This window comes from Geotrypetes seraphini, chromosome 4, assembly GCF_902459505.1.
Source record: "Geotrypetes seraphini chromosome 4, aGeoSer1.1, whole genome shotgun sequence".
Lineage (NCBI taxonomy): Eukaryota > Metazoa > Chordata > Amphibia > Gymnophiona > Dermophiidae > Geotrypetes > Geotrypetes seraphini.
Window position 1 is genome coordinate 125,516,312 of NC_047087.1, and position 22,560 is coordinate 125,538,871.

At 48.1% G+C, this 22,560-nt stretch overlaps 1 protein-coding gene across 5 annotated transcripts in view; it reads left to right on the forward strand.

Annotated features, from left to right (window-relative positions):
- The window catches only part of MPC2 (mitochondrial pyruvate carrier 2), a 126,713-nt gene extending 116,164 nt beyond the window's left edge, over positions 1-10,549 (forward strand). For all 5 annotated transcript variants that reach the window (XM_033941050.1, XM_033941047.1, XM_033941049.1 and 2 more), the window contains one exon: positions 10,300-10,549. In XM_033941050.1, coding sequence (XP_033796941.1) covers positions 10,300-10,351 — 52 coding nt within the window. In that variant the 3' untranslated portion in view covers positions 10,352-10,549. The remainder of the gene's footprint in view (positions 1-10,299) is intronic.
- The last annotated feature ends 12,011 nt before the right edge of the window (positions 10,550-22,560 follow it).

The following is a 22,560-nucleotide window of genomic DNA, read 5'->3' on the forward strand; positions in this document are numbered from 1 at the left end:
ATCAATCCATTGTGCTTGTAGTATTCCCAAAGCCTCATTCTCATCCTAGAGAGACAGCTCTTCACACGCTGGACTGTAAATATGCCTTGACTTACTATATTCGGAGGACTAAGCCACACAGGTCTTCCATCTCAACTGTTTGTCTCCTTTGACCCTTAACAGAGTTGGCCTGCCTGTCACCAAACAGGCTATTTCTTAATGGTTAGCGGCCTGCATATCATTTTGCTATGCTCAGGCTGGGCTGCAGCTCGAGGGTCATGTTACAGCACACACAGTCTGAGCTATGGCAGTGTCAGTAGCTTTCTTACATTCCACTCCCACTGATGATATTTGCAAAGTAGCTACTTGGTCCTCAATTAACACATTCACATCTAGAATCCTATTCCAGATGAGATGGTCATTTCAGTTAAGCAGTGTTATAGAATTTATTTTCTTCCTAATGGCCAACTGTCCCTCCATCCCATTCCAGCAAGTTAGGGAGTCCCAGATGTGGGAATATGCTGCCTGCTTGAGCTAGGATAAAGCACAGGGGTTATCCAGAGATAGCAGGCAAATATTCTTACATCCCTCCCATCTCCCCTGGTTGGCTTCTTAGCTTGTTTACGGAACTGAGGAATCATGAGCCGACTTCGGATGGGAAGGCACAGGCGCAGTGCGGGCTGTCTCGAAGCTTCGCAAAGCTTAAAGTGCCAGTACACTTTGGCACTGTCCATACTGGGGGCTGTGGATGACGTCACCCACATGTGAGAATATCTGCCTGCTGTCTCTGAATGGCATCTGTTACAGTAAGTAACTGTGCTATTTCCTAACATTACTCTTGAGTCTACCACCTCTCAACCTCAAATTATGCCCTCTGGTTTTGGCATTTTCCTTTCTCTGGAAAATATTTTGTTCTATGTTAATACCTTTCAAGTATTTGAACGTCTGAATCGTATCTACTCTGTTCCTCCTTTCCTAAGGCCAGTACTGGGCAGTCTTACATGGTCTGTGTCCGTATATAGCCTTTTGGCTGGGATGGGCTTCGATGGTTGGGATGATTTATATGGGTTGGAGTGAACTTTGATGGAGTCTTCAGTAGATGGAACCTAAACACAATACCGGGTAGAGCTTTGGGTTCTGGCCCAGAAATAGCTAAGAAATGGGAAAATTAAAATTAAAACTAATTTAAAGAAAGGGAAAGGTTTGACAGACAGGATGGATCATTCGGGTGTTTATCTTCCATAATTTACTATGTTGTTATGACACACTCATCCCAAGTTCCCTCTCCCCATCTGTGCATATCAGCCTCTCACTTCCTAGCATACACGGCTCTTTCTGATTTCTAATCCCCAATGCATTACTCCCCACTTTTTTGCTTTGAATTTTAGTTGCCAGATATTAGACCATTCCTAACTTTTACAGATCCTTTTTCATGTTTTTCACTTCCTCTTTAGTGTACACTCTGTTACAAAACTTGGAATGGTCCACAAAAAGGCAAACCTTTCCAACTAACCCTTCAGCAATGTCGCTTACAAACATATTGAACAGGATCGGCTCCAGTACCAATCCTTGAGGGACTCTACTACTCATCTTTCCTTCTTCCAAGCAAATTCCATTAACCATTACCCTCATCAACCAGATTCTAATTTAGTTCACCACTTTGGGTCCTATCTTCAACCCGACAAGTTTGTTCAAGAGCCTCCTATGAGGAACCATATCGAAGGCTTTGCTGAAATCTAAGTAAATTGCATCTAGCATATGTCCTTGATCCAATTCTCTGGTCACCCAATCAAAAAATTCAGTTTACCTTTAGTAAAACCATGTTATCCCAGGACAAGCAGGCAGCATATTCTCACATGTGGGTGACGTCATCTACGGAGCCCCAGCGCGGACAGCTTTTCAAACAAACTTGATTGAAGTTTCAAGTTTACTACACTGCACCACGCATGTGCATGCCTTCTTGCCCACTAGAGGGCGCATCCCACCTCGTGGTCCTCAGTTCAGTTTTTTCCGCGGAGCCAGAAGCCCTGTGGAAATTGAGCTCCTATTTTTCTGCCTTCTGACACCGCGTCTGGGTTGATTTCGCTCGGTCGCTGTGCTTTATTTGTTGTTTTCCTTCTTAGCTGTCGTTTATCGTCGAGAAAAAAAAAAAAAGTTTATTTCTTCCGTTTGGCTCCGGGGGCTCCCGGGATCCGCGGCCGCGGGACATCGTTCGTTCCCGGCCCCTTTCTTTTTCATGTCCCGTCCCGTCCCTTGACGGGCTTTAAGAAATGCACCCGGTGTGAGCGGTTACTATCCATCACTGACCCCCACCGGTGGTGCTTGCTCTGCCTTGGACCCGAGCATCCGACTAATTCCTGCGATCGGTGTTCCACTTTTCAGGCCAGAGCGCTCCGTCGACACGCGCCAGGATGGTGGAGCTTTTCGCAGTTGACTCCGCGCCCGGGAAGGCCTCGACGTCGGCCTCGGCTTCGGCCCCGGCCTTGACCTCGGCGCCTTCGGCTTCGCCGCGTCCCTCGACCTCGAAGCAGACGCCTGCGATCAAACCTGCCTCGGGTAAGTCCTCTTTTCCATCCCCGACTCCAGGGTCGTCGAAGAAGCCATCCTCGAGCTCCTCTGCGGCGGGTGGGTCGTCCTCGGCCCCGCCCAGGACTCCGGCCACTAATGCCCCGAGGGAATACTCGAGACCGAGGTCGCCCTCCAGGGAGCATCCCCCGGCCTCGGACCTGCCTACCATGGTCGGGATCCTGACGTTCCAGGACCTGCTCCGAGCATTGATTTCCCCGGAGCTGTCTGGCGCCCTCGAACACCTGCAGCGGGCTGCGACCTCGACTGCTTTGACCTCGGGGGCTCCGACCTCGGCGACCTCGGTCTCTACTCCCTCGGTGTCGGCTACCGGGGCACCACCGACCTCGGCCTCGACCTTGCCCTCGACCTCGGGGGCCCCGCCTGAGAGCAGCGTTTGGCCCGGGGACAAGGTACGCAGAGTGAGACGGATTGCCTCCTCCTCCTCCTCGAGGTCCTCCCGGGGTTCCTCGCCCTCGGGCCGGCCTCAGGCGAGGCGTCGCCCGAAGAAGCCGAAGCGTTCGCGAGGCTCTCCTCGGCGACGTGGTCGCTCCTCGCCGCTCGGGGGCGAGGCCTTGCGGGTTTCGGAGCTTCGTCTCGATAACCCGAGGCTTCTCCGTTCCCCTGCGAGAGGGGGTTCTCGTGACTCCTCGCCGAGGAAAAGGGGGCGTGCCTCGGTCCCTCGGACGTCTCCCAGGGGTTCTTCGAGGCGGAGACGTTCCCCGACCCCCTCGAGACCATTGGATCTGGCCTCATGGGGCTCGGGGTCCGGTAGGGAGCCACGTTATTCTCACGAGGCGTCCCCCTTTTGTTCGGCGGAGATGTCGAGAACTCCCTCCCCGCCTGCCAGGCCGTCCTCCTTCTCCAGCTTTGTGCAGGACATGGCGCGTGCCTTGGGCCTTGACCTCATGGCTGGGTCGCAATATACTAAGGAGTTCCTCGAGGAGCAGGACCTTCCTACTCCCCCAAGGGAATCCCCTCGGCTGCCCCTGAATAAGGTCCTTCATCAGACCTTGCTTAAGAACCTGACTTCACCTCTTACAATCACAGCGGTGCCGTCTAAGATGGAGTCAAAGTACAGGACGATACCACCCAAGGGGTTTGAGAAGGCTCAACTCTCCCACCAGTCTCTACTGGTCGAGTCTGCGCTCAAAAAGACGCAGCCCTCCCGGGTTTCTGCGGCGGTTCCGCCCGGCAGGGAGGGTCGGACCCTTGACAAGTTTGGTCGTCGCCTCTATGCCAATTCCTTCATGGCAACCAGGGCGTTGAATTATGCCTTTACCTTTTCCTCCTATCTGCGTTGCATGGTAAAGGATCTGCCCCAATATCGTGAGGCCTTGCCGGACTCCCGCAAGGAAGGGTTCGACAGGTTTATGTCCAACCTGTCTCAATTGCGTTTGTACCTTTTTCATGCGGTGTACGATACGTTTGAGCTGGTATCGAGGGTGTCGGCCTTTGCGGTAGCGATGCGCCGGTTGGCGTGGCTACGCACCCTCGATATGGACCCAAACCTGCAGGAACGCCGTGCGGACTTGCCTTGCGTGGGGTCCGAATTATTCGATGAATCCCTGGAGGCGGCGACCAAACGGCTCTCGGAACAGGAGCGCTCGTTAGCCTCCTTGGTCCGTCCGAAACCTCGAGCCACGCCGCAGAAACCTTTCCGGCCTCCCCCGAGGAGGTACCCTCAAAAGTCGACCCCGGCTTTTTCAAGGCCACCGCCTCGGCACCCCCCTCGACAGGGCAGAGGGGGACAAACCAAAACTCCGCCGCAGGGTCCTGCCAAGCCCGCGCCGTCCTTTTGACGGGATAGGCGGATGTGGCCGGCCCCCCTCCGCCATTGCGCCGGACCCCCTTCCAATAGGGGGCCGACTCTGGTCCTTTTACGCGGCCTGGACCGAGATAACATCCGACGCTTGGGTGCTCCGGACCGTCTCCGAGGGCTACTCTCTCAACTTTTGCTCTGCGCCACCAGAACATTCACCGGGGGCTTGCCCATACAACCGGACCCAGCTCCCCGTCCTCATGGCCGAGGCCAGGGCCTTGTTGAGGCTTCGGGCGGTGGAACCTGTACCCTCCGACCAGCGGGGGCGGGGGTTTTACTCCCGTTACTTTTTGGTCCCAAAGAAGACCGGGGACTTACGCCCCATTCTAAACCTCAGGAAGCTCAACAAGTTCCTGGTCCGGGAGAAGTTCCGGATGTTGTCACTTCCGGTATTATATCCTCTCTTGGAGGAAGGGGACTGGATGTGCTCCCTGGACCTGAAGGAAGCATACACCCATGTTCCGGTGCATCCCGCTTTCCGCAAATTCTTACGGTTCCAGGTGGGCGAGCTGCACCTGCAGTACAGAGTCCTCCCCTACGGCCTGGCCTCGTCCCCTCGGGTCTTCACGAAGTGTATGGTGGTAGTCGCTGCAGCACTAAGGTCTCGGGGGTTTCAGGTCTTCCCTTACCTGGACGATTGGCTGATCAAGGCCCCGACCAGGGAAGGGGTTATCTCAGCGACCCTACAGTCTATCGCCTTCCTTCAACGACTAGGGTTCGAAGTGAACTTTCCCAAGTCCCAATTATGCCCGACCCAATCACTTCAGTTTATAGGCGCAGTGCTGGACACTGTTCGCCTCCGTTCATTCCTCCCTCCTCCGCGGTTGGAGGCTTTGGTTCGGTTGGGTCGTCTGATCCTTCAGCTGCCGCTGGTGTCAGCTCAGCGCATGATGATGCTTCTGGGCCACATGGCTTCTACGGTCCACGTCACGCCGTTCGCCAGACTGCACATGAGAATTCCTCAGTGGACTCTGGCCTCTCAGTGGCGCCAGGAGTGCGATCCTGTCTCTTCTCGCATAACGATGACTCCTTCTTTGAGACGCTCGCTCCGTTGGTGGACCGACTCTTTGAATCTTTCCGGGGGTTTGCTCTTTCTCGTCCCTCCGTATCGCAAGGTTCTGACCACGGACTCCTCGGAGTACGCGTGGGGGGCCCATCTCGACGGTCTGCGGACCCAAGGCCTGTGGTCGGTGGAGGACCGACGCTGTCACATCAATGTGTTGGAGCTTCGCGCCATCTTTCTGGCGGCTCGAGCTTTCTGCCACCTGCTCCGCGATCAGGTAGTCCTCGTGCGAACGGACAACCAGGTGGCCATGTGAACAAGCAGGGTGGGACAGGCTCTTGGTCACTTTGCCGGGAAGCTCTGCGCCTTTGGGAATGGGCGTTCTCCCAGAACATCTTCCTACAGGCGGTCTATATCCAGGGGGAACAGAACTGCTTGGCAGACAAACTCAGTCGGCTTCTCCAGCCGCACGAGTGGTCACTCAACTCCAGAGTCCTGCGCGAGGTCTTCGACCGCTGGGGGACTCCACAAGTGGATCTGTTTGCCTCCCCGGAGACTCGCAAACTACCCCTGTATTGTTCTCGGATGTACTCCCCGGACCGTCTGGAAGCGGATGCCTTTCTTCTCGACTGGGGAGGGAGGTTCCTTTATGCGTTTCCTCCTTTTCCCCTGATCTTGAGGACGTTGGTTCGTCTCAAATCATCCAGAGCCACTATGATTCTCATTGCGCCTCGGTGGCCTCGTCAACACTGGTTCTCCCTGCTTCTTCAACTCAGTGTCAGGGAGCCTCTGCGTCTGCCTGTGTTTCCCTCTCTGCTGTCTCAGAGTCGGGGTTCGCTGTTGCATCCCAATCTTCAGTCGTTACACCTGACCGCTTGGTTCCTTTCCCCTTGACTTCGGTTCCGGTTTCTCAGTCGGTGCGGGAAGTTTTGGAAGCCTCGCGCAAGGTCTCGACCAGGCTTTGTTATTCCCAGAAGTGGACCAGGTTTTCCTCCTGGTGTTCCTCGCGTCATCTGGATCCGGATTCGGTCCCGGTGTCTTCGGTACTGGACTATTTGTTACATTTGTCTAATTCCGGCCTGAAGATGACATCTGTCCGGGTACATCTCAGTGCCATTTCGGCTTTCCATCGGCACTTGGATGGACGTTCTCTTTCGCTTCATCCTCTGGTGACGCGTTTCATGAAGGGTCTGATCAATGTTTGTCCCCCTCTGAAGCCTCCTCCCGTCGTTTGGGATTTGAATGTTGTCTTAGCTCAACTGATGAAACCTCCCTTTGAGCCTATCGACAAGTCTCTCCTGAAATTCCTTACTTGGAAGGTGGTATTTCTGATTGCCCTCACATCTGCTCGACGGATTAGTGAGTTGCAAGCTTTGGTTGCGGACCCGCCTTTCACTGTGTTCCATCATGACAAGGTGGTTCTCCGCACTCATCCTAAATTTTTACCTAAAGTTGTGTCTGATTTCCACCTCAATCAGTCCATTGTCCTTCCTGTGTTCTTTCCTAAGCCCCACTCCCATCCTGGCGAGACGGCGCTCCACACGCTTGACTGTAAGAGGGCGTTGGCATTTTATCTCCAACGTACCAGGTCTCATCGGAAGGTTCCTCAGTTGTTTTTGTCCTTTGATCCTAATCGTTTAGGACACCCTGTTTCCAAGCGCACCTTGTCCAACTGGTTGGCTGCTTGTATTTCTTTTTGCTACGCTCAGGCTGGTCTTACGCTCCCGGGTCGAGTCACGGGGCATAAGGTCCGGGCGATGGCAGCTTTGGTTGCTTTCCTCCGATCTACTCCTATGGAGTACATATGTAAAGCTGCCACTTGGTCTTCGGTTCATACATTCACCTCCCACTATTGTCTGGACACTTTGTCCAGAAACGACGGCCGGTTTGGCCAGTCGGTGTTACGTAATCTGTTTTCCTAAATTGCCATCCTCCCACCTGCCCTTTTTTGGTTGGCTTGGAGGTCACCCACATGTGAGAATATGCTGCCTGCTTGTCTTGGGATAAAGCACAGTTACTTACTGTAACAGGTGTTATCCAGGGACAGCAGGCAGATATTCTCACAACCCGCCCGCCTCCCCGAGGATGGCTTCTTTGCTAGTTATGGAACTGAGGACCACGAGGTGGGATGCGCCCTCTAGTGGGCAAGAAGGCATGCACATGCGTGGTGCAGTGTAGCAAACTTGAAACTTCAATCAAGTTTGCTTGAAAAGCTGTCCGCGCTGGGGCTCCGTAGATGACGTCACCCACATGTGAGAATATCTGCCTACTGTCCCTGGATAACACCTGTTACGGTAAGTAACTGTGCTTTTCCTTGGATCCTGTAACCTATTAGATTCTAGGAATTTCACTATCCTTTCAGCAATGCTTCCATTATTTTTCCAATAACCAAAGTGAGGCTTACTGGCCTTTAGTTTCCCGCTTCATCTACAACCACTTTTGTGAATAGGGACCACATGTGATCTTCTCTAATCCCCAGAAACCACTCCTATCTCCAGATGGAACAAATCTTTAATAGGATCCACCAGAACCTCTCGGAGCTCCCTCAATATCCTGGGCTAGATCCTGTTCGGTCATATTGCTTTGTCCACCTTCAATTTTTCAAATTGTTCAGAAACACTTTTTTCTATGATTGATGGTATCTCATTACTTTCCACATATCTGTTCATAGCATCTTTTAGTCTCACAATTCCATTTTTCATCTACCTCCTTTCACTAATATATCTGAAAAAAATTTGTCTCCCTCTTTTATATTTCTAGCCATTTGCTCTTCTTGCGTTTTGCCAGACATATCTTTCAGTTTCACCTGGAAGTCCTTTTTGTACTACTTATTGAGTTTTTTTTTATATTTCACCAATGCCAATGCCTTTATTTTCTTTTGCTACTAATTTGGAGAACCCATATTGGTTTCCTTTTTCTCTTGTTTTTTATTTATTTTTCCTCACATAAAAGGTCAGTAGCCATTTTTATTTCTCCTTTCAGCTTAGACAACTGTTTTTCCACTTTTAACAGCTCTCTCTTCAGATACTCTCCCATTTTACTAAAGTCCGTACATTTTGAAATCTAGGACTTTGAGTTTTGTGTGGCGACCCTCCACTTTAGCTGTTACATCAACCCAAACCGTTTGATGGTCACTACTTCCCAGGTGGGCACCCACTCAAACATTAGAGATACTCTCCCCATTTGTGAAGACCAGATCACTTTTTCCCTTGTGGGTTCTGTCACCAGTTGAAAGAGTAGAGCCTCAGCTAGTCAACAGTCATGACTCCACAATGAAAAAGAGACTGGGCAGAAATGGGATTCACAGGAGAATAGCAATGTGGAAACTGATGTTAACCAAGAACGTTAATGCTTCTCGCACATTTGTGAAAACATACATGAATGATCCCCTAACCTTTTGAGATAATATTTTAAGGACAGATGAGTCAAAACTGGAGCGCCTTTATACACTGGTCCTATTATTTCTAGAATAAAGCTATATCTATGTGCGATTAGTTTTCTCCTGATGCAGCAGGTGGCAAAACACGGTTCCTTGTCGAGAATAGTGAATTGGAGAATAGTGAATTGGCATGCTTTTCTTTTGGATTACAATCATCATTTGATATGTTGAAATTCCTATATACTGAATACAATCGTTATGGAAGAATGATGATGTCAACAAAAAATAAGTCTTCCTTTGGGTACAATTGTACAGAGCTCCGATTGCAAATATGTTGATTTAGTTTTGTGATAGTGTGATATAGGAGAAACAAAATGGATTGAGAGATGCTGTGGGAGGACCTGAGATGAGCAGTTAATACATAAAACCCCACAGCTGTGTCTGAATTAAAGCAGCTCTGCAACGAAGAGGGGGCTAAGATAACCTCAAGAGTGGGATGAAAGACTAATATCAAATTATAGAAAGTGGTTGTAATTATTGTTGCTAAAGGTAGTTAAGTTTAAGGGGCAGTGACCTTTTCATATGGGTATTGGATAATGTTCCTTAAATGATGTAGTAATGTAAAAAATGTGTTTCTATCTTTACTTGGGTTCCTTTTGACTAATGCTCATATTACATATTGTTCAAAGATTAGAACTCATTCAATGTGATATATGGAATAATAGGGGAAAGCAGGAGGGGGAAAAACTTTGCATTGTTGTACAACTCAACTGCCATATACAAAACGTGAAGTAGTCCCCAGTGACAGTAGCAGATTAGAAGTAGCATGCATGGTGAGCCTAGCCAAAATCTTCTAGAAACTTTAAGCTGGAGTTGTGTTTCCCAAGACAGTCTCCATTTGTGACATCACCTATGTTGTGAGGATATGTATCTTGCTATCCATGAAGAGCACCTATTGTAGTTAATGTAGATTCAGCCAGTATTCATTACTGTTTTTATGTAACTGGTCAAAATTAGGACCACTCTTTATACCAGAGCTTCCCAGACTGTGGGTTGAGGCCCCAAATGGGATTACAAAACCTGCCTTTGGGATTGTGACCTAGGTAGTGGGTATTCTGTTCACTAGGAAGGGGGGTGGTCACATAATTTTATTGGGCCATAATCATGGTAATTATAACCACAAATATTTGAGAAGCACAGCTTTACACAGTCCTACTTGCCCGGTTAGCTATGCAGACACCAGCATTGAATATTGCTATGGCTCTATTTGGATAGTACTGCAGAGGTCAGTGGGGGGGTACCTTTCAGTGGCCCTGCCTGGTTACTGCTGCTGATTATTCCCTAATGTTCCCAAGGTGATTTTTAAGCAGGCAAGAGCTGCCCCTACCTGTTGAGGTTTGGGCCCTTGAGTTTTTTTTATGCTTTAGTACCATTTGGTAATTTACCAATACTCTTCTTTTTCTGTTTTGTCGTCTTTCATTTTAAAACTGTGGAGTGGTTGCATCGCAATTACTCTTTAGGGTACTGACTCTATTTTTGTTCTCTTTGTAGCTATCAGCAGGAGTTGAAATCCATGGAGCTTGACAAGAAGAAACAAGCATAGACTTAACTTGTATATGAAATTCATCAGTTGGTTCTTCATTTCCAGCCAAGAACTAGTTTGACTAGTTATTGTTTTGCCTTGGTTGTCAAGGAGTTAATATCTAACTTGTCATGCTAACAGCTGAAGCTCATGTTTCTAATTGTAGATAATACTTCAGATTTTAGAGAATTTAAAAATAAAGTGTTATCGTGAGTTTGGTCTCATTGTTTATAGGCTGAATTAAAACTATCACTTTGGGAATGCCAGGTCTGAGGAAAACCTCAACATTACCTGAGTCTATATAACCATCTCTCTCTTTGTATCTGGAATCTGTATCTTCTCAAATAGCATTTAGTTTATTAATTTGCTCTTAAGGCTTTCATGGAAATATCAAAGCCATGCCAAAATTGGACTTGGTGCAACTTCTATGAGAGAAGGCATGAACACGGAAAACTAAGGAAAAGAGAGGATAATTGCTGAGCAGTCACTGAACCACTACTCCTAACCAATTAACCATGTGGGAAATTAGAATTGACTAATAACTTTGTAGGTTGATTTCCACAGCCTAGGATACTGTTCTTTGTCCAACCTGCTATTACACATTGAATGGTGAAGGTTGCTAGATACAAATGTGAGTTCTGACAGTTCATAAACTCATCCTAGAAAAAAGTGCTACATACCTCATTGCTGAATATCATCTTCAAAGTACTCACCTTGGGAAGCTATGCATCAATGCCAGTGTCTAGTCCATCCTTCAAAGCAATTTTGGAACCCTTTTTCTGGAATGCCTATCAGAGCTTTTGTCATGGTACCCTTGTCCTGAATGTCATAAAAATGTCTTCCTTTCAATATTTCCTTTATCTGCAGGTAAAGAAAGTCATTGGGACCAGATCCGGTGAGTAGGAAGGGTGTTTGTTTTCTGGCTAAAAATTACCTCACAGATTGTTGTGATACAAGAGCCATGGGTTGTTGGCAAAATGTTCAGGTCTTTTTTTCATCTTAACTTTTTCATGCAGCCTTTTCAGCACTTCCAAATCGTAAACTTGGTTAACTGTCCAGTTGCCACAAATTCATAATGAACAATCCCTCTGATATTGTTTTGATTCTTGATTTGGACTGGCAAAACATTTTTGGTTGTAGAGAATAGGCAGACTTCCATTGTACACGTTGATGCTTTGTTTCAGGGTCATATTGATACACCCATGTTTCATCACCAATGATAACGGCCCAAAACATTGTCTTGCCTCTACAAAAGGTCTTGGCAAACTTCAAATCTCCTTTGCTTTTGTTAATTGGTGAGCTCCTTTGAGACCATTTTTGAACACCTTTCTTGTGTTAAGATTTTCCTAACTTTCTCTATCGCTATGTTTCTCATTCAGCTGATGATTTTGATGCAGAATTTGACAAATGTTTTCATCAGTTATGCTCGTTACTGGCCCCTCTGACCTTTCTTCAGCAGTGATGCTTTCTCTCCCCTCAGAAAAAAACATTTAATCCATTTGTACACTGTCGTTTTCTTCATGATATCCCCATAAACTTGGAGTAACATATCCCTGATTTCACTTCCACTCTTGCCAAGTTTATCAAGAAATCTAATGTTTGTTGGTCTAATTCAAGCTCCACACTGGAGACAGTCAGAATGGCAAAATTCATATATAAATGGCTTAGTTCCAATCACCAATGGATGACACTAAAAAGAAGACTTGACACGATCGTGTTTTAGCCCCTAAGGCCTGCATCAGGAGTCTATAAAAACATAAAATTAATAAACTTAAAAAATGATAATCTGGATAGCATGAAGTATATGTAAAAATATGCATAAAATTTATACACATAACAAACATGAATGAATAACAGGTTATCATAAAAGATGAATATATAAATATATACCTAATAAGTGAATGAAAAAGGAAGAGAAGCAACGTTACCCAATACGATGCTGGTTTCACAAACTTGTATTTATTCATACCAAAAAGTCTAATGTTTCTGAAATATAAAATTTCAACTGTTATTCATGCATGTTGGTTGATATGTGTGTAAGTTTTATGCATATTTTTTGTATTTATATTTTATCCCAGGACAAGCAGGCAGGTATTCTCACTAGTGGGTGATGTCATCAGACAGAGCCCCGGTACGGACGTCTCACAAGCACGTGTTGCTTGTAGAAACTTAAAAGTTTCTAGATGCCCGCACCGCGCAAGCGCCGGTGCCTTCCCGCCCGGAGATCCGGGCGTGTCTCCTCAGTTCTTTTCTTTCCGCGGAGCTGAGAAGTTCAACTTCATCATGCGCTAGCTGAATTCAGTTAAATTTGCCTTCCTTGTCCGCGTTTTCGCTTTCTTTTAATTATAGTTAACAGTACATTTCTTTTTCATTTAAAAAAAAAAGAAGATTATTTCTTCCGGCGGGTCGAACGGGCCGGCCACGTGGCTCAGGCCCACAGGCTTCGACCTCGCGGCGGAAATTTTCCGGCCTATGTCCCGGCCAATCACCGGATTTAAAAAGTGCAGCAAGTGCCAACGCGCGATTTCACTCACGGACCCTCACCGGCGCTGTTTGCAGTGTTTGGGTCCTGACCACATTCCGAAATCGTGCAGGCCTTGCTCTACCCTTACGGCACGCTCATTCAAACGACGCTGCCTATTGTGGGAATCGATGTTCAAGATGGACGCAGCTAAGGATCCCTCAGCCTCCACTTCATCTGATACCTCCCCGGTTCGGGCGAAACCGGTATCGACCCCTCCTGCATCGAGTGTGGTGAAACCGGCATCGTTCATCCCGACAACATCCACGAGCTCGACGTCAGTGCCTGCCCCGGTCTCCTCGGTTCAGGTACCTCTTCCTTCCACAGTTCCACCAGTGGTCATCAAAGTGCCGAAAGCTACTAAGCAGAAGCACTCGACCTCGAAGGAGCGCGATGACCGTGCAGGAGGACCCCCTTTCGGTGCGGATCCCTCCTTATCGGCTTCGCTACGGTCCATGCTGGAAGCTCAATTCGTTGAGCTCATGCAGACCATCGGACCCGGGCTCATCGCTGCCATACAGGGTGACCTCCCGGTACCGGTCCAAAGGGGCGGCCCGCCCCCTCCCCCTCCTCCACGCCGTTCGACCTCGAAAACCGACGAGGACGAACGAGGGAGGGCGGCGATGCCCATGCGGCAAGTCTCGCTTACCGACATGCCGCCACTAGAGCCCATTACGCCTCCACACCAACATGGGACCAGACCTCTGATCGATACTCAAAGCCCTGGGCATAGTCAGGAAGAGTTTCTCCGTACTCCTTACCAGACTTGGGTAGCATCGCAAGAATCCGCATCGCAACCCCAGTTGCGATCCACCGCTTCCAGCCCTATCTACCACTTGGGGGCCTCGGGAGACCATGCGATGCACAGACGATCCCGATCCCCGTCCCGCCACCGAGACGGGCACCGATCAAGACACTCATCCTGGCACTCTTCACGCCACTCGGAGGTGTCACCGCAGAAAAAACTGCAGCGTATGGGATACTCCTCATCAGAGGTGTCCCCTCCGGAGGGACCGGAGTACGAGGAGACAACCGTACCCGATTCTCCTTGCCACTCCCCGATGTCCATGGATCCGGAGGCCTCTTCCTCCTCCAGTCCGTCCCACAGACCGACGCCGGCGGATCAATTGTCTTTCTCATCATTCCTCCGACAAATGGCGGATGATCTGGATGTGACCCTTGACACAGGCTCCCGATACGCCAAAGAGTATCTGGACACCATGCATCTACCGAACCCTCCAACGGAGTCGCTTCGGCTTCCCCTGCATAAATTGCTGGATCAGACCTTCATGCAGTGTTTCGAAACACCGTACTCCATACCGGCGATTCCCAGCAAAATCGATGCTCGATACCGCATCGTACACCATAAAGGGTTTGAGGGCCCTCAACTCTCCCACCAATCCCTACTGGTCGAGTCCTCTCTTAAACGCTCTCATCCCTCCCAGGTCTACGCCTCTGTACCGCCGGGCCGAGAGGGGAGAACGATGGACAAATTTGGTAGAAAATTCTATCAAAACTCCATGATGGCGTCACGGGTGCTGAACTACAATTTCTTTTTCTCTTCCTATCTGGAGTTCTTCTTGCCGGTGCTCCGCAAGTTCACTCCGTTCATAGACACCCAAGCTCGATTCGAGTTCGAGGAAGTGGTAGCCTCCCTCTCCCAATTACGCCTCCAGCTGATGCAATACTCCTTCGATGCATTCGAACTCTCGGCACGCGCTGCCACAAGCGCGGTAGCCATGCGCCGTCTGGCATGGCTCCGTACAATCGATATGGACCCCAACCTCCAGGACAGACTCGCCAACGTACCATGTGCGGGAGCTGACCTGTTCGATGAGTCTATCGAAACTGTTACCAAGAAGCTGTCGGATCACGAAAAATCTTTTCAATCCATCCTGCGGCCCAAACCCAAACCTCAACAGTCTCGACCTTCCAGGCCACCCCTGATTTACCAGCGGCGTTACATGCCAAGACAAACGCCTGCTGCGAGACAACCTGCGAAGAGACAACCTCCCCAGAAGTCTCAGCAAAAACCTCAGCCACCGGCTGCACCTAAGGCTCCCCAGCCCTTTTGACTCCCCCCCTGGGAGCATAACCGACACCGTTCTGCACCCCTCAGCCTCCCCCATAGGGGGCCGTCTCCATCTTTTTTACCATCGATGGGAGGCCATAACCACGGGCCTATGGGTCCTGACCATCATAAGAGAAGGATACTATCTTCACTTCCACCGGGTCCCCCCGGACCATCCCCCAAGAGAGTATCCTTCAAGCTCGACACAGACCACCCTTCTTCTTCGGGAAGTTCAAACCTTACTTCAGCTTCGGGCTGTCGAGCCGGTCCCGCCAGACCAATTGAACCGGGGGTTTTACTCCCGGTATTTCCTCGTCCCGAAGAAAACGGGCGACCTGCGACCCATCCTGGACCTTCGGGTCCTCAACAAGTTTCTGGTCAAAGAGAAGTTCCGCATGTTGACTTTGGCTTCTCTATACCCCCTCCTCGAGCAGAACGACTGGTTATGCTCCCTGGATCTCAAGGAGGCCTACACTCACATTCCCATTCACCCGGCCTCCCGAAAGTTCCTCAGATTTCGGGTGGGAAATCTGCACCTACAGTATCGAGTGCTACCATTCGGCCTCTCTTCGTCCCCCAGAGTCTTCACGAAGTGCCTGGTGGTAGTGGCCGCGGCACTCCGAGACAGGGGCCTACAGGTATTCCCATACCTCGACGACTGGCTCATCAAGGCACCTTCAGCCCCAGAGGTCACTTCGGCGGTCTCGGCTACAACCGACTTCCTCCAGAATTTGGGCTTCGAGATCAACTTTTCCAAGTCCCATCTACAACCCACCCAGTCCCTCCCCTTCATCGGAGCGGTCCTGGACACCACTCGACTCCGAGCATTCCTGCCTCTGCAACGCATGGAGTCCCTTCTTCACCTCTGCCAGTCGGTGTCTACTCGCCAATCCCTACAGGCGAGACAACTGATGGTGCTCCTGGGCCATATGGCCTCCACAGTACATGTGACACCCTTTGCCAGACTCCATCTCAGGATCCCCCAGTGGACCCTGGCATCACAGTGGAACCAGGCGTCCGATCCACTAACCAAACACATCCTAGTCACGCCTGCTCTTCGGCAGTCTCTACTTTGGTGGATGACCTCTTCGAATCTATCCAGAGGTTTGCTGTTGCACTCTCCCCCCCATCAGAAAGTTCTCACAACCGATTCGTCGAACTATGCATGGGGGGCCCACCTGGATGGTCTCCGCACCCAAGGATTCTGGACCAGTGCGGAAAGACTACATCAAATCAATCTACTGGAGCTCAGAGCCATCTTCAATGCGCTCCAAGCTTTCCAACACCTACTCCACGACATGGTGATCCTCATTCGCACAGACAATCAGGCCGCCATGTATTATGTCAACAAGCAAGGAGGCACGGGCTCGGCCCTCCTCTGCCAGGAAGCTCTACAAGTCTGGGACTGGGCGATACGCCACAACGCCTTCCTCAGAGCGGTCTACATTCAGGGGGAGAACAACGTCCTAGCAGACAAACTAAGTCGTCTGCTACAACCGCACGAATGGACCCTCCATTCCAACCCCCTTCACCAAATCTTCACACAGTGGGGGACGCCTCAGATAGACCTCTTCGCGGCTCCCCACAACTCCAAACTGCCTCAGTTCTGCTCCAGGATCTACACTCCTCATCGCCTCGAGGCAGATGCATTTCTACTGAACTGGGGGAAACGATTTCTATATGCGTTTCCACCATTCCCGCTGATCCAGAAGACTCTGGTCAAGCTGAAACTCGAACAGGCCACCATGATTCTAATAGCTCCTCGGTGGCCCAGACAACCTTGGTTCTCCCTCCTACTTCAACTCAGCAGCAGGGAACCAATACCACTTCCAGTGTTTCCTTCACTACTTACTCAACATCAAGGATCACTGCTTCATCCCAACCTGCAGTCTCTCCACCTGACAGCTTGGTTCCTCTCAACGTAACCCCTCACCAATTCTCACAAGAAGTGAGGGAGGTTCTGGAAGCCTCCAGGAAGCCCGCCACTCGACAATGCTACTCCCAGAAATGGACTAGATTCTCCTCATGGTGTGTTTCTAAATCACAGGAACCTCAGAGAGCTTCCTTATCCTCCGTGCTGGACTATCTCCTACACCTATCTCAATCTGGGCTCAAGTCTACATCCATACGAGTCCACCTGAGCGCTATTGCGGCGTTCCACCAGCCCCTACAAGGGAAACCCCTCTCGGCCCACCCGGTGGTCGCCAGATTTATGAAAGGACTCTTCCATGTTAACCCTCCTCTCAAACCACCCCCAGTAGTTTGGGACCTCAATGTAGTCCTTTCCCGTCTCATGAAGCCCCCATTTGAACCACTCAACAGGGCCCCTCTTAAATATCTCACCTGGAAAGTGCTTTTCCTTGTAGCCCTTACGTCCGCTCGCAGAGTCAGCGAACTCCAGGCATTAATGGCGGACCCACCATTCACAGTATTCCATCATGACAAGGTGGTCCTCCGCACTCACCCGAAATTCCTGCCTAAGGTGGTCTCCGAATTTCATCTCAACCAATCCATTGTACTTCCAGTATTCTTCCCTAAGCCCCATTCTCACCACGGAGAATCGGCCCTTCACACTCTAGACTGTAAACGTGCCTTGGCTTTCTACCTGGATCGTACCAAGCCACACAGAAACACTCCTCAACTTTTTGTCTCCTTCGATCCTAATAAGTTGGGAAGACCCGTATCAAAGCGCACCATCTCGAATTGGATGGCGGCTTGTATCTCTTTCTGCTATGCCCAGGCTGGATTATCACTTCCTTGCAAGGTCACAGCCCATAAGGTCAGAGCAATGGCAGCCTCAGTAGCATTCCTCAGATCGACACCAATCGAGGAAATTTGTAAGGCTGCCACCTGGTCCTCGGTTCACACATTCACCTCTCATTATTGTCTGGATACACTCTCCAGACGGGATGGACAGTTTGGCCAAACAGTATTGAAAAATTTATTCTCTTAAGTCGCCAACTCCCCCTCCATCCCACTGAGGTTAGCTTGGAGGTCACCCACTAGTGAGAATACCTGCCTGCTTGTCCTGGGATAAAGCAATGTTACTTACCGTAACAGTTGTTATCCAGGGACAGCAGGCAGCTATTCTCACGTCCCACCCACCTCCCCTGGGTTGGCTTCTCAGGCTAGCTACCTGAACTGAGGAGACACGCCCGGATCTCCGGGCGGGAAGGCACCGGCGCATGCGCGGTGCGGGCATCTAGAAACTTTTAAGTTTCTACAAGCAACACGTGCTTGTGAGACGTCCGTACCGGGGCTCTGTCTGATGACATCACCAACTAGTGAGAATAGCTGCCTGCTGTCCCTGGATAACAACTGTTACGGTAAGTAACATTGCTTTATTGCCATTTAACCATAATCACAAGAATACTCTTGTTTCAGAAATACAGAAAGTAATCTCAATACAGAAGAATATAAAGAAAAAAGGATATTAGACAATTAAAGGAGGCCCAGGCAAAAAAAGAAAGACTTATTATAGGAACTAATACAAAAATAAGGCTTAACAGCTCATCCCACTATCACAACTGGTCATAATAGCTAAGCAATACCAATTACCAATTTCTTCAAGTCTATAAATGCTCTTAACTACTCTCACATAGAATACATATTTTACTTCCAAATATTTGATCAGACGTTTACATGGATAAGCCAAAAGAAATGAAGCCCCCCAAGTCACTGTTTCAGTTCTCATTGCCAAAAACAATTTTCTTTGGTCATGTCTGGGAATATCCAAACCCTTCTACCATAGAATAATACTGTATATACTCAAATATACTCATATTTTTGGGCCCAAGAAATGGTCCAAAACTAGGGGTCTTGTCCTATATTTGGGTCATCACCCGACCCCCTCTTGGACTTCATGCAGACTTCTGGTAAGCTGAGACAAGAGGGATCCCTCTCGTCTCCTGTCCTGGCCACCTAACAATTTTTTTAACTCCTCCCCCCCCTGCCTACCTGCACATACCTTTTATGCAGGTCTTAATCCCTGGTGGTCCAGCAGTGTATGGGGCAGGAGCGATCTTTCCGCATTCCTGCCCCATGCCGTGCCTAGCCACTGCCTCCGATCTCGCTGCACACCCACACAGTACTGAGCTATTGTGCTCCCTGCTCGGCCCCGCACTACTTTCTGATTGGCTTACGCCAGTTCTCACGGGACAAGAACTGGTGGAAGCCAATCAGAAAGCAGCGCGGGGCAGAGCAGGGAGCACAATAGCTTGGTCCTGTGGGGTGCACCGTGAGATTGGAGGTAGCGGCTCGGCACAGGGCAGGAACGTAGAAAGATTGCTCCTGCCCTATACACCGCTGGACCACCAGGGATTAAGACCTGCAAAAAAGGTACACGTTTGTAGGCAAGCAGGCAGGGGAGGGGGGAAGTTTTAAAAAAGTGTTAGGTGGCTGGGACAGGAGACTAATGGGATCCCTCCTGTCCTGGCCTACCTCTAGACCACCAGAGGGGGTACAGGGTAGGAAGGTGGAACAGGGTGCAGAGCCTGGCATTGAGTGGGGCTGGATACAGAGTCTGGCAGGGAGTGAGGGGGGCTGGCTGCATAGCCTAGTAGGGAAGGAAGGGAGCTGGGTGTAGAGCCTAGTAGGGAGTGAGGGGGGCTGGCTGCATAGCCTGGTATGGAGGGAAGGGGCTGGGTGCAGACCCAGGTAGGGGAGGGCGTGAGGGAGGGGGACACTGGGTGCAGATCCTAGCACGGCATGACACTTGAATATTAAGCCCCCGTCTTATATTCTAAACCATTTTTCTTCCTTTTTTGGGGAAAAAATGGGGGTCTCGACTTCTATTCGAGTATATACAGTACTTGAGAATTAGAAAAAAATAATCTAACCCCCTCTTTTACAAAGCTGCGCAGCAACAGCCCTGAAGCCCTTTAAATCTCTATGGGCTTTGGGGCTGTTACTGCAGTGGCCCGTGCTAAACAGCTTTGTAAAAGAGGCCCTAAATATATCATTAACATTTTGCTCAAAAACAAATGATACTAGTAGGGTGGCTCTTTCAGATAAAGTTGTTTCAAGCAAATCCGTAACATTAAGAGCTTCTTTTCTACTTGTATTCATTTGCACAACTCCGGGTCGACTCCTATTTCTTCCCAGACAAATAATATATTCAACTTATTGGGGGGAATATTTTTCAGAACAAAAAACAAATCTTCAATTAGATATTTTTTAAGCAATTCCATAGGACTTACTCCCAAAGATTTTGGAAAATTTTTCAATCTTTCTATTAAGTAAATTTTTGTCTTTTACAATCCCACCCATTAACTTTTGAAGATTTTCCACTTTATCTGTAACTTTCTTTAATTCTGAGGAAAACTCCTCCTTTGTGCCATCCAGTTTTTTACACAAAACATCCTTCTTACAGTTCTTACAAGACTTAAGAAGACTTAGCAACTGTTGAGTTTAGCTTATGGAGAGCTTCCCAAATGCTCTCGTGTCACCACTGCTGGTCTCACTGGCTTGGAGCAAATCTACATTACAGCTCCCTGCTCTCCTTGTTCCCTTTACCTCTCGCAACAATAACTCCTCGGATTGGGGTTTCCGCAGCAAAAGAAACTTTGCTATGTTCCTCCAGCTGGGCCACAGTAGGAGCAGGACATGGTGGGGGAACAGAATCTGGAGAGAAAAGAGAGATGTCAAAGTCCAATTCTTCAGCATCTTTTCTCGCCGAAGAAACAGACGACTGTTCTCTGGATGTCCCATGTAGGAGAGACGCAGTGGCAAACTCTCACATAGACCGCTATGCAGGGGAGGAAGTCCTTGCCGCTGAGGGATCAGCCCGAATATTACCTTTTTGTTTGGAATGCAGCATGTCAGAAAGGTAAAAGGAACTAAATCGGAGACACTTTGCCACCACTATCATGGGCCCCTTATCATTTTTTGTATTTGTAAACCATTTTATATACAGTCATGTGAAAACAATTAGGACAACCTATGAAATATTCCATTCTTTCTTAAGAAATGTTCACATATCAATGTCAAATCTTTTTTTATATATATATATATCTGGAAAAGAAAGTGATGTAATTGCAAGTAAACAAAAATTTTCCTTGATTTACTCATGAAACAAAAGATATCCACAAAAAGTCTCACTGCAGTTATTTCAGCCAAAGGGGGTAACACTAGCTATTAGGGTGTAGGCAGGGTGTCCTAATTTATTCCTCAGTTATAGTACACATTTTTGTGGATATCTTTTGTTTCATGAGTAAATCAAGGAAAATTTTTGTTTACCTGTAATTACATCACTTTCTTTTCCAGAGATTTAAAAAAAAAAAATTTGACATCGATATGTGAACATTTCTTAAAAAATAACTGAATATTTCATGGGGTGTCCTAATTTTTTCACGTGACTGTACATGTTGTGTTGTCCAGATTATTATCATTTTTAAAGTTTGATTTATTGGTTTTATAAACGCCTGGTGCAGGTCTTTGGAGTCGAAACATGAATCGTGTTGTCTTCATTTTTTAGTGTCATCCATTGGATATTACAATAAAGTCATTTATACTTGAATTTTATCATCCTGACTGTCTCCACTGTTGTCTGATGTTGATTTTGTTTGCAAGACACCACCATACGTCGACACGAACACAGCTATGAGACACTGATATACCAAGGTACTGAAACCTTACTGAGTTGTTTGTACAGTACTTCCTGTGTAAGCGCACAGAGGTAAGTTTGTGAACTTAATTGTCAGACCTCGTACATGAAGAGTAGAGATGGAAAGTCACCATAGCATGGGATAATCATTCAATGAAAATATTGCAGCATAGTGTTTGGATTTGACACAGTTTGTGTTTTGGCTCTCACCAGCCTGCCTCAGGGATCACAATAAATATCTACAAAAAGGCATAAACAAATTCAAATAAAAGGACAGCATACAAATTTTAATAATAATTAAAAGCGTGGAAGGGCATAATCAAAAACAACATCTTTAGTCCCCTTTTGGCCCTAGGCACACAAAGTAGACAGCAGGGAAATGTCAATTCTTGAAAAAAAGGCCAAAGTGGGGGGGCGGGTGTTAGAATGGCGTCCACTTTATTCTTGGCTAAGTCCTGTTATAACTTTTCAAAGTTATCCTCTTTATAGCTCCTGACGAAGGGTATAGTACCTGAAACTGGTGCCGATTGAGCTTAAAAAAACTCAGCTACATATTATGCCTTGTTGGATACCAAGGGGACATTCTGAACAACGCTGGATATGAACTTTCAGGCAAACATCGAAAATAAGTTTCAAGCACTTCACTGGTTTTTGATTCTTAATCTTGAAATGTTGTTAGCACTGTGTGAAATGGTAGCATTTGAAATGTTTTACTAGCACTGTGTGAAAAAGTTTATTGATTTAACACGTTATTAATATGATTTGTGAACATATGTAGGCCTATGATGGTGCACAGTGGGGCTTGAAATATAGTCTCCCTTAAAGTGTTAAGTCTGGAGCACTAGTTTGCCAGAGCACCATAGTTTTGACCATTGCACTGAGGCCGCATATAATTATATATATATTTATAAAATATACATTTCATATTCAGTGCTACCCACCTCCCTTTATTTGTATCTGGGGATTTTTGAGTGTCACTATGTGTACAGTCAGCAGTTATTTATTTATTTTAAAAAAATTATATACCACATACA